This window comes from Mandrillus leucophaeus, unplaced genomic scaffold, assembly GCF_000951045.1.
Source record: "Mandrillus leucophaeus isolate KB7577 unplaced genomic scaffold, Mleu.le_1.0 Scaffold209, whole genome shotgun sequence".
NCBI classification, from domain to species: domain Eukaryota; kingdom Metazoa; phylum Chordata; class Mammalia; order Primates; family Cercopithecidae; genus Mandrillus; species Mandrillus leucophaeus.
Window position 1 is genome coordinate 321,746 of NW_012102132.1, and position 10,296 is coordinate 332,041.

Here is a 10,296-nt window from a genome sequence, read left to right on the forward strand (position 1 = left end):
TGTATTTAGTACAAGCTCTTCCCAATAGGTTTTTGGCCAAGGCTTTCTGTAGGTAAAACGGCCACTCTCTGAAACCTCCTAGAGGCAGGAAACTTGCCAGACACAGAAAACTGCTGAGCTGGCTGATGAGAACGGAAGTCACTTGATTAACTGTCAGTCTAGAATTTTGCAGTCCTCATATAACCTCATTAATTGCAAAACAACTGAAAATAACTATGTCTACTTTATGGAAGCCCAGAGAGGCTGCCTCTTTTCTAAGAGGTAGTTCATAACAAGATAGGATTCAAACCTAGGGGGACTTCTGACTACAGAGATAAATGTCCTTTCTTCCACCTGCCTGCTAGCAGTTATTTTCCCACCCAACTTTCTGGAAGAGTCTAGGCTTATCCCATCAGCAAAATGGGAGAGTCTCACATCAAACTGTGCTTTGAATTGCATTTTGTATGAAGTTGGGAAAGAAGTCACATACATGGGACATTCTCATAACTACATATTTAGCATTTGAGTGGCTGTGCTTTCTAGAGAATTTTGTTAATATTTAGAAAGAAATCGATATTTTAAGCCAATATTTCCTTTTTCGATATATGTGCCACTAGATGAGAAAAAAAAAATGTATGATTCTGCATACATATGTATACTTTATGAGACGTGTATATTTTACAGGTAAGTAATGTGGCCACATACAATCTATCCAAATTCCACAGCATCATTTAGGGCCACTGCAAATGTTCAAAACCATTATATTTTATTTTGAGATGAGAAGAAGCAGATTGTAAGACATGTGCCTTGTAGGTAAGGAATCAATTCTTGTTTTTATCTGCTTTTCAAAGTTATCCTTAATGTTTCATAAATACCATGTACTACCCTTGAATTTAGACGTGCTTGCCTGTGCATGCACATGCAAAAAACTTAGGAAATACTGGCAGCATGAGATGAAAAGCACTGAAGATGTTAGATGCTTGCAAATGTCATTAGTAGTATGGCGTATTTACTTTTTGAAAGGCTATAAACTCCATGCAGCATCCATCCCAAACAAGAAAGGCGGGCAGCTCCACAGGAAAGCTGCTGCGGCTACTGTGTCCAGTGATGACCACCAATCTGAAGAGGAACATCATCTTGCACACGTTTGGCTTCTCGGGCCCAGATGGGAAGGATGCAATTCCAAATGAAGCAATTTTGTAACTGTTTCATCCGAGATGTGGTTGAGACACCTGGAGGCCTTTGCCCAGGCAGTAGGTTCTCATCCTGGCTGTGTTCACACACATGATGGGCTAGCATTAGAGAAAAGACACTGGGCCGGTTCTTATTTCTTCTGAAAGCAGCACCAATGCTAGTGAGTGGAAGTTAGAAGTAGGCAGACTTGTGGCCAAAGGGAAAGGAAATCTTTCCAATGATTGGAACAGTTTCAAAACGGAGTGGGCCGCAGGGAATTGGCTTGCAGACCGTCGTGAGGAAAGTAGTAACAAAGGCCCCCCAGACAGGGCAGAATGTGTCCTGTGACCTTCAGAACAGTTTGGTTTTTTTCTAGCTCAAAGATTCTAGCGTAACAAATAGTAGATACCTTAGTTGTGAAAGTTCCTTCCGGGTTTCTCCAGGTGAGCCAAGCTGGCAGGCACAGTGCCAGTCTCTCAGTGACTTCTCCCCAGCCTGTGTACTCCAGAATGCATATGCATATTAAACACACATTCCTAGATTGAGGCTTATGTGGGTAAATTTAGAGAAGAATGTTTTATATTTTTTTTCTAAACTTTGTCTAGGAAGTGTGAGGACTTGTCTAATTCCCGTTGATTGAAAGTAACCTACCCTGGAGAAGCCCTCTTCTTAATCCTGATGTGTCTGACTTTGTCTTTGTGTGCTTCATTTTCAGTATGCCATGTTTCTGTCCCTGGTGTTCCTGGCTGAGCTCGTAGCTGGCATTTCAGGGTTTGTGTTTCGTCATGAGGTGAGTATACACAAAATGCCTAACTCAATTAAGGGGTGTTTGGGAGGAGGATTCTTGAAACCTCTTGAAATGTGTAAAAGGTGCATGCATATAGGCTAGCTGATTTCCTCAGTGGTGTTGCTGTTTTCCAAAGATCATGTCATATGACCTGAAATTTTCATGAAATTCTAAATGTGGGAATTCCACCAAGCTTGAAACCTTCATTGTTGATCTTCACTGTTTCTCTGTGTAGCCGTTGCATAAAATGATTCTCTTCCCCATTTTAAAGCAGTCACCTTCAATATGGATTACATACTCCTTTAAAAATAGTTGCTTCAGGCTGGGCATGGTGGCTCATATCTGTACTACCTGAGCTTTGCAAGGCCTGGGGCAGGAGGATCTTTTGAGGCCAGAAGTTCAAGAGCAGCCTGGGCAACATAGTGAGAACCCCATCTCTAAAAAATAAAAAAATAAATTAGCTGGGTGTGGTGGCTTACATCTATAGTCCTAGCTACTTAGGAGACTGAGGAGGGAGGATCACTTGAACTTGGGAGGTTGAGGCTGCAGTGAGCTAATATGACACCGCTGCACTCCAGCCTGGGCAAGAGAGTGAGACCCTGTCTCTATTTTTTGTTTTTAAAATAGCTGCTTCAGTAAGGTACAAGTGTATATCTGTATAACAAGTTTTCTAAGACTGTAAAGGCAAGCCAAACTAATTGTCTTGCTGCCTCATAATTTTATCATTGTATTCCACAGATAATAGTAAAGCCAGAAGCAGATACACATGTGTTAAAAAGAAAAAGGAAAAAAAAAAAAAAACAAGATACAGATGGAAAACAGAGAGTTACTGTGGGTCGCAGAAGTCTGGCATCATCTGTTCCCAGACCCTGCTTTTTTTTTTTTTTTTTTTTAATTATGTTTTAGATTTTTCATTAACCCATCTTGCTGCACCCTCATTGGTACCACTGTTGTGCCTGGCCAGGTTCAGTTCCCCCTGAGCTTGCCTGTGTGCTCTCTGCTCCCCTACTGCCTTGTTTTTCCCCTTTACCAGAGACAGTATCCCAGATGCCAAAGCTGACTCCCAAAACCCAGTTTGTACGGGTGCTGCATTTGGAATTAGAACCCCATTCATAGTCTCTAGTGAAGTGAGACCTGATGAAGTGTCGGCCTCAACAGCCCTCATAAGCGCCCCTTGTGCCTGTGTGAACACCAGGAGCAGCCTGGCTTGTTCCTACCTGAGCCCTTGTGAACGTCCCTCTTGTTGGTTGCTGGGAGTGTGCTCTGTGGAGGGGTTTTTCTCTTAATGGTGCTTGCTGCCTAGGGCCTGGGAATCCTCATCTACCTAATCTCTTTTGCCTGAAACCCTGAGGGATGTTGTGGGAGGAGGGTACAATGCCACTGTGACCACCAGCGCTGGTCTTGAGTTTGGCTCAACAGTCAAACTCACATGATGACAGTAGGTCTCAGTGCCATTTAACAAAAGCGGAAAGATATAACAAAGGAAGGCCAGCTTGCCTGCTAGGCAGCAGTGGGCTTGTTTCTCCACCATGAGTCCACAAAATAGTCTAGCGCCTATTCTGTGTTCAGTCCCCCATCCTAAGAGACAGCTTAAGTGCAGTGAAATGAGATGACACAGCTGGGTGTGGTAGCCACCTTAGCTTAGAAGCTGCATGTAACTGGTGTTTCTGTCTTGTAACTGTCCCATGGGCATAGTTTACAGCATTTTAGCAAAGAATATGCCTAGTTAGGAGAGTCACCATACTTAGCCCTAAGCTTCCCACCAAGTAATTATTGTCATCTGCTGTCCTCCCAATCTGGAGACATTTTACCAATTGGGGGTCGGTTTTATCACAAACTCAGTGGCCTGGTAACACATCTGACATTCCACCTTCATCAGGTTTTCAGGGAAACAGAGCTTGAAAGTTACCCCAAAGTCAAATGTATTCACAGAAAAGATTTTGTTCATCTTTTTTTTTTTTTTTTTTTTGAGACAGAGCCTTGCTCTGTCACCAAGGCTGGAGTGCTGTAGCACAATCTCTGCTTACTGCAAACTCTGCCTCCTGGGTTCAAGTGATTCTCCTGACTCAGCCTTCCAAGTAGCTGGGATTACAGGCGCCTGCCACCATGCTAAATTTGTGTGTGTGCGTGTGTGTGTGTGTGTGTGTGTGTATTTTTAGTAGAGACGGGGTTTCACCATCTTGGCCAGGCTAGTCTTGAACTCCTGACCTCAAGTTATCTGCCCATGTCAGCCTCCCAGTGTGCTGGGATTACAGGCGTGAGCCACTGCGCCCGGCTGACCTTTTTAAGTTCTTGTCTTTTATCCTCTTTTTTTTTTTTTTTTTTTTTTTTAATTTGCCTCACTAAAGACAGGTAAGTGAAAGTTGGTTTTGCCTCACTCGTATGGTAAAACGGGGATCAGTTTTTGACCAAAACATCAGTCATCCTGTCCACCCAAGTGGTTTGTCTTTTATGAGCCTCCTGTGTAAGGGCAGAGAAAGTTATAGAAAGATGGGCATTAATCAATTCAAAGAAAATAAGTAGAAAGCCCATGCCTGAGGTTTGCCTGCTCATCATCACAGCCCTTTCAGAAATGGACAGGCCCCTCCAGCAGGTCATTCAGCAGGTCAGACTTTCTCTGAATTGAGGCTGAGAGGAACAATTTTTTAAATTCCTGAGCTTAAAAACCCCCTGGGAAATTTTCTGAGCTTTTCCGTCTCAGAAAATGGGGCATTGCCTCCCTGGCCTACATTTCTAGAGAGACTTTCCGAAGAGGCTCTGTTAGGGTAGAAGTTGGTAAGAATTGGAGTCAGTTTGGGCTGTGGTGGGCTGCAGTCACATCCCTCCTTGTCTTCCATAGATCAAGGACACCTTCCTGAGGACTTACACGGACGCTATGCAGAATTACAATGGCAATGATGAGAGGAGCCGGGCAGTGGACCATGTGCAGCGCAGCGTAAGTTCCAGAGGAGATGGGGGTGTGAACTACCTATGAGGTCTGGGCTTAGACTTATGGGCTGCTGGTAGGTTGGCCTAGTGCTTGCTATTGGTTCCCGTTCTTCAACTCTTAGTCCAGTTCCATTGCCAAGAGTTGACACCCAGTCCTTGTCCAGGCTCCAGTTATTCAGGTAATGAGTGTCAAGGAGGACCACTCCCTTGCGTGTGCCTTGCATCAGTAAGGGTTGCAAGTATGCCACGGACAGCTCATTTGCTCTTCAGAGCTGAACCCTTGGGAAGGAGTTAGGCAGTGAGTGTGTGACAACCTTGCTTAGAGTTGGCTCCCAGAGGCTGGCTTTCTGGGATCCATGTCTTCAGGCTGGGTGGAGAGCTCAGGTGAGCTGTGTTCACTGGCCGGGGCAGTGGAGTGGGCATAGAGTGGACCTAGAAGAAACTGAGGATCTGTTAGGTATGTGAAGAGGGTGAGCTGCCTGATGTTTTGCGGAGGATATGGGGGAAATAGAAGAGAGATTTCCTGTCTGGGTGGCAGGTGCTGGCACTCAAGCATGACCGTCCATCAGGAATCACTAATGAGGCTTTTGCTTTGGGTTTTCTTGCTTTTGTTTGCTTCAGAAGCAGTCTTTTTTCTAATTTATTTTGATAAAACTTCCAACATATACAGAAAAGTCTCAGGAATATTACAAGGAACTGTATACTCAGATTTACCAATTAATTATATTTTTGCCCCATTTGCTTTAATGTTCCCTATATTGGGGTTGGCAAGCCTCTCCTGTAAAGGATCAAGTAGTAAATATTTTACGCTTTGAGGGCCATACACTCTGTCACAACTACTCCTCTCTGCACTGTAGCACAAAAGCAACCACAAACAGTATGTGAACACATAGTTGTCGCTGTGTCCCAGTAAAACTTTATTTACAAAAACAGGTAGCTCCTGGGCTATAGTTTACCAGCTGCGGCTCTCCCTTTCTGTATATGCATCTTTTTAGAAGAACGATTTATTTACTTATTAGTAGAGATCCCAGTGGAGAGGTTTTTGAAACCGTATTTGCCTCAATTCACCCATCAATAGTCCTGAGTTAGTGGATGAATACATCTATATCAATAGGTGATTGTGAGTTGGACACAGAAGCATTGCTTTGCTTTGTGGAGGTGAATAAAGAAAGGCAATGTGATATATAATCTAGGACTTCCTTCTTGGAGATCAAACAAGCATCAGTATGGGTATAATTGTTATTGGAGCTTCCCATTCATCTTGACTCACCAAAGCTGCACATGTTGTCTTAGGGCCTTGGCCTGTGTTTCTCTTGTAAAAGTTACAAGGCAGTGATTGAGGAGACCACATTTGATCTACCACTTTTTGATTATTTTCCTTTCCCTGTTAATAGCTGAGCTGCTGTGGCGTGCAGAACTACACCAACTGGAGCACCAGCCCCTACTTCCTGGATCATGGCATCCCCCCCAGTTGCTGCATGAATGAAACCGATTGTAATCCCCAGGATCTACACAATCTGACTGTGGCCGCCACTAAAGTTAACCAGAAGGTACCTGCTTTCTCCCAGCCCTGATGGGACCAGTGGTGAATGTTTGGGAGGGGTTTTTGTTTGTTTGTTTCTGTGAAATTATGATAAATAGATTTGAAACAGTAGTCAAGGAAAAGAGAATCTTACTTTGTGGTTCCTTGATTGCCTGGGAGAGGTACTTGAGGCTGCTCACTTCTAAAAGAGAAAGCTGTGACTCAGATCAGCCTTGTCTTTCTCTCCCACAGCAAGGATCTACGAGGCATAGTTAGGAAGGTTTAGCAAGCTGTTCCTGTTAACCCTGATGCTTATGTCAGACAGCGAGTGTTGGCTTTCTTCTTTTGGGGTGTCCATCTTCTGCTTAATATACCATCCAAACATGACATTGTTTGCAGCTGGGTGTCAGTCTTTGGCAGCAAGAGAGGAGTAGAGTTGACAGACAGCATCTACTTCTGCTAGGAAGGTGGCCTTTATTTTAGGGAGTTTACTGCCATAGGAAAATAAATCAGCAACTCCGATTCAACTCATTGTCAACCTCCTGACTCCCAAAGAAATTAGAGAGGGGGAAAAAAGAGGACTAAATGAGATTTAAAAGTTAGTACATAGTGGAAATGAGGGAAATGAAGTTTTAGTAGCCAGAGAAGAGGAAAATCAATTCTGCATTCCACTTTACAGAGAATACGATGAAGACATGATAAAACTGCATGTGAAGACTATCTACATTCTTAAATGTTTAGAGAAATACCATATATAAAATATATTTTGGTAAACAAAAGGGAGGGAAAAACCTATTATTGTGTTTACTTCCTGTTATTCAGTCAAGGGGTGAATCTTTTCTTGCTAAGATAAAATTCTGTTCTTACGATGCCTTCAAAATTCTATGTGATCTGGACCAACTGCTGAATAATTCAGAGAGAAAAGATAGTTCAGTAAGATTCAGTACTGACAGCTTCTTGTCTAAGTTAAAAGGACATCTGTTTCTATTTGAATTTTCTTATGAACCCAAACATTGAGGCTTCCTTCATCTCTTATTAGTTAATAAGGTAACTTCTGGCTTCTTCATGGACATCCCCACTGAGTACCCATATGTGTCATTATGCTTCCATTTTATGAAGTGCTAAGCATGTGGTAGACACTCCAATTTATGGAAGACAAGACATGCTCTATGGCAGTGAGATATTTAATATAACAGAGCCTCAGAAAGTCATTCATGAAAGCAGTACCCAAGTCTTTTTTTTTTTTTTGCCACTCAAACTTCCTCTTCTTTTGTGAAAATTGAGGATCCAGAAGTCAGGAACACGGGGTCTAGTGTCAGGCTCCAGTAGAAGTTCTGACTGAGCCACTGTTGATTATGTGATCTCGGTCAAGTTACTTAACCTTTCTCAGTCTTGCTTTTCTCATCTGTAAAATGGGGATAATAAGAATACATGCTCCTTGTGCTTGATTTGAAGATTTAATGAGATAAAGTGTCAAAAGCACAGTACCTGGCACAGATTATGACACAGATGTGATACACGTTAACGGTAATGTAAATGATGATGGTGAAATTTGTCTTCTATATCACATGGAGTCTTTTATTAACAATGATGGCAGCAGTTTCTTATAGGGAGGATCTTTTGTTAGTATGTAAAAACAAGTTTGGAGATGTATCTTATAGTGCATCTATAATCCTTACAATTATTTCCAGAAAGAGAGATAGGGTCACCTTTTTTCATTTCACTGATAAACCTACACACTGACCTCACTTTCCACCTCCCCACTGTAATCCAACTTTATATTTTCCTGGCCACCTCAAATACTTAGAAGATCTGCTTAACTTCTCTCTTACTTACCTTATAGCCTCCAACCTGGCTCCCTCAGAGGAGAAAAAGTGAATGAAAACTAAAATTTGTCTACCAAGTTTCCTTAGACATTCTTATTTAATGCCCACCTGAACTTATGAGACGAATTACTTCTCCTGACTAAATCTCAGACACCTAATCTGTACAAGGTGGGAGATGGGGATGGGGTAATAGTAGATGCTCATAAATGTTACTCGTCCTCCCAGTGACTCCTTCCCCTAGGAGGCTTAACTACTGCCACATTCTAGTGATATGGAATCCTATGATTTACAATAAATGGATCATCCCTGTAGATCCTGTGGTGTCTTAGACCCTGTACTCTGATAGCACAGAAAGACGATTCTTGGCTCTTACCAGGAAGCTTGAGAAACCTGCCTTGTACAGATAACTGGGAGAGAACAGGAGGAAAGTATGTAGGATATTTATTGTTTGGATTTGGGGACAGGTTTTATTTTGGTTTTGCTAGCAGGATGATGAAATGTCTGCAGGTTCAGTTGGCTAATAGCATTGGCTGAAATCCTACTTCATGGGAATTATTTGACAGTTTATAAGGGCAAGAGGAACATAGTTATTCTGCTTGGCAGCTACAGAGATACCTCTTCCCATAACCTATCTGGAACTAGCGTTCTACTTCTAGTAGTTAAAGTCGGTCACTTGCAGATGTTTTCCATTGGTGACTGTTGATTTAGACATGCTGAGAGGGCGAGCAAATGAACTGTTCTGAGTGTTTCGTAGAATACTTAGCAGGTCTGTGTAGATTTATCTCACACCTGACAACCAGACTTTTGTATTAGGAAATTGAGAGAGGTTGTTGTGAGTAGATAAGATCATAGTTTAGGGGAAAATTTAAGGTTGAATGCAAACATGGCCTGTGGTAGTAGTATTAAATCAGCTGTTGCAGTATGCAGATCTGTGCTGAGACCAGGAAAATGAACTTTGGGGTCCATGCAGTAAATAACAGAAAAATCCAGAGATGGTAAACATTTATTTTGACATTGGTCTCTTATTGTTTAAAAACAAAACAGAAAAAAAAAACTAAGTCACTTTTCTCATTTTAATTAATCCTATTACTGATATGATTCATTAACTTGCTTTCTTATTTGGAATAAAAAATAATGAGAAAACATTTCTTATAGAAGAGTGCTTCTCACCTTTTCATGGGCATGTGAAGCGTCTGGAGATCTGGTTAAAATTCATTAAAAATATGTCAAAAGGAATAACCCATGGATTTGGCAGATTCTGATTCAGTAGATCTGGGGTGGAGCCTTCAATTCTGCATTTCTAACAAGCTCCTAGGTGAATAAATACTGCTCATTCAAGATCCATACATTGAGCAAGGTTTAGAGAGAATTATTTCGGCACAGTTGTACTAATGCCAGGCAGTTATTCCCTTTTTCTGGTGTCTCCTACTGGTTGGAGTGGCCTTACCAAAAATAATGTGACCAAGTCTAAAGTCTTCTAGAATGGAGTAGAAATCATACTTGAGAAAATATATTCAGTTTAAGTGTGGAATTGAAGTGCGCAGAAAAAAAATCTATGCCAAACTATTTTGCAGAATAAGAAAATACTCATTTTGCTTCTCTCTGGGTTGTATTATCAGGCTTGTGTTTCCAAATTTTGAGCTTACGTAACACTGGTGCTGATCTGTACCTCATTCCTTAGCCCCATCATCACTGCAGGGAGAAGATACAGTAATGATAGCCAGCCTGGCAAACTGCTGTCTTAGCTGCTACCTTTTGGGAAAGTGTTAGAATATCCACATCTCTTTTCATTTTGTCTTCTTTCTAACCCAAATTCTTCTCTCTTCTACTACCTTTTGAAAAATTGTGTGAGGTTGGGCATGGTGGCTCATGCCTGTAATCCCAGCACTTTGGGAAGTTGAAATGGGTGGATCACCTGAGGTCAGGAGTTTGAGACCAACCTGGCCAACATGGTGAAACCCCATCTGTACTAAAAATACAAAAATTAGCCAGGCATGGTGGCACACACCTGTAATGCCAGCTACTCGGGAGGCTGAGGCAGGAGAATCGCTTGATCCCTGGAGGCGGAGGTTGCAGTGAGC

At 42.1% G+C, this 10,296-nt stretch overlaps 1 protein-coding gene across 3 annotated transcripts in view; it reads left to right on the forward strand.

Moving 5' to 3' along the window:
- Positions 1 to 10,296, forward strand: part of TSPAN7 (tetraspanin 7) — a 124,531-nt gene that overhangs the window by 105,018 nt on the left and 9,217 nt on the right. For all 3 annotated transcript variants that reach the window (XM_011980159.1, XM_011980161.1, XM_011980160.1), the window contains 3 exons: positions 1,868 to 1,942; positions 4,779 to 4,874; positions 6,262 to 6,417. In XM_011980159.1, coding sequence (XP_011835549.1) covers positions 1,868 to 1,942; positions 4,779 to 4,874; positions 6,262 to 6,417 — 327 coding nt within the window. The remainder of the gene's footprint in view (positions 1 to 1,867; positions 1,943 to 4,778; positions 4,875 to 6,261; positions 6,418 to 10,296) is intronic.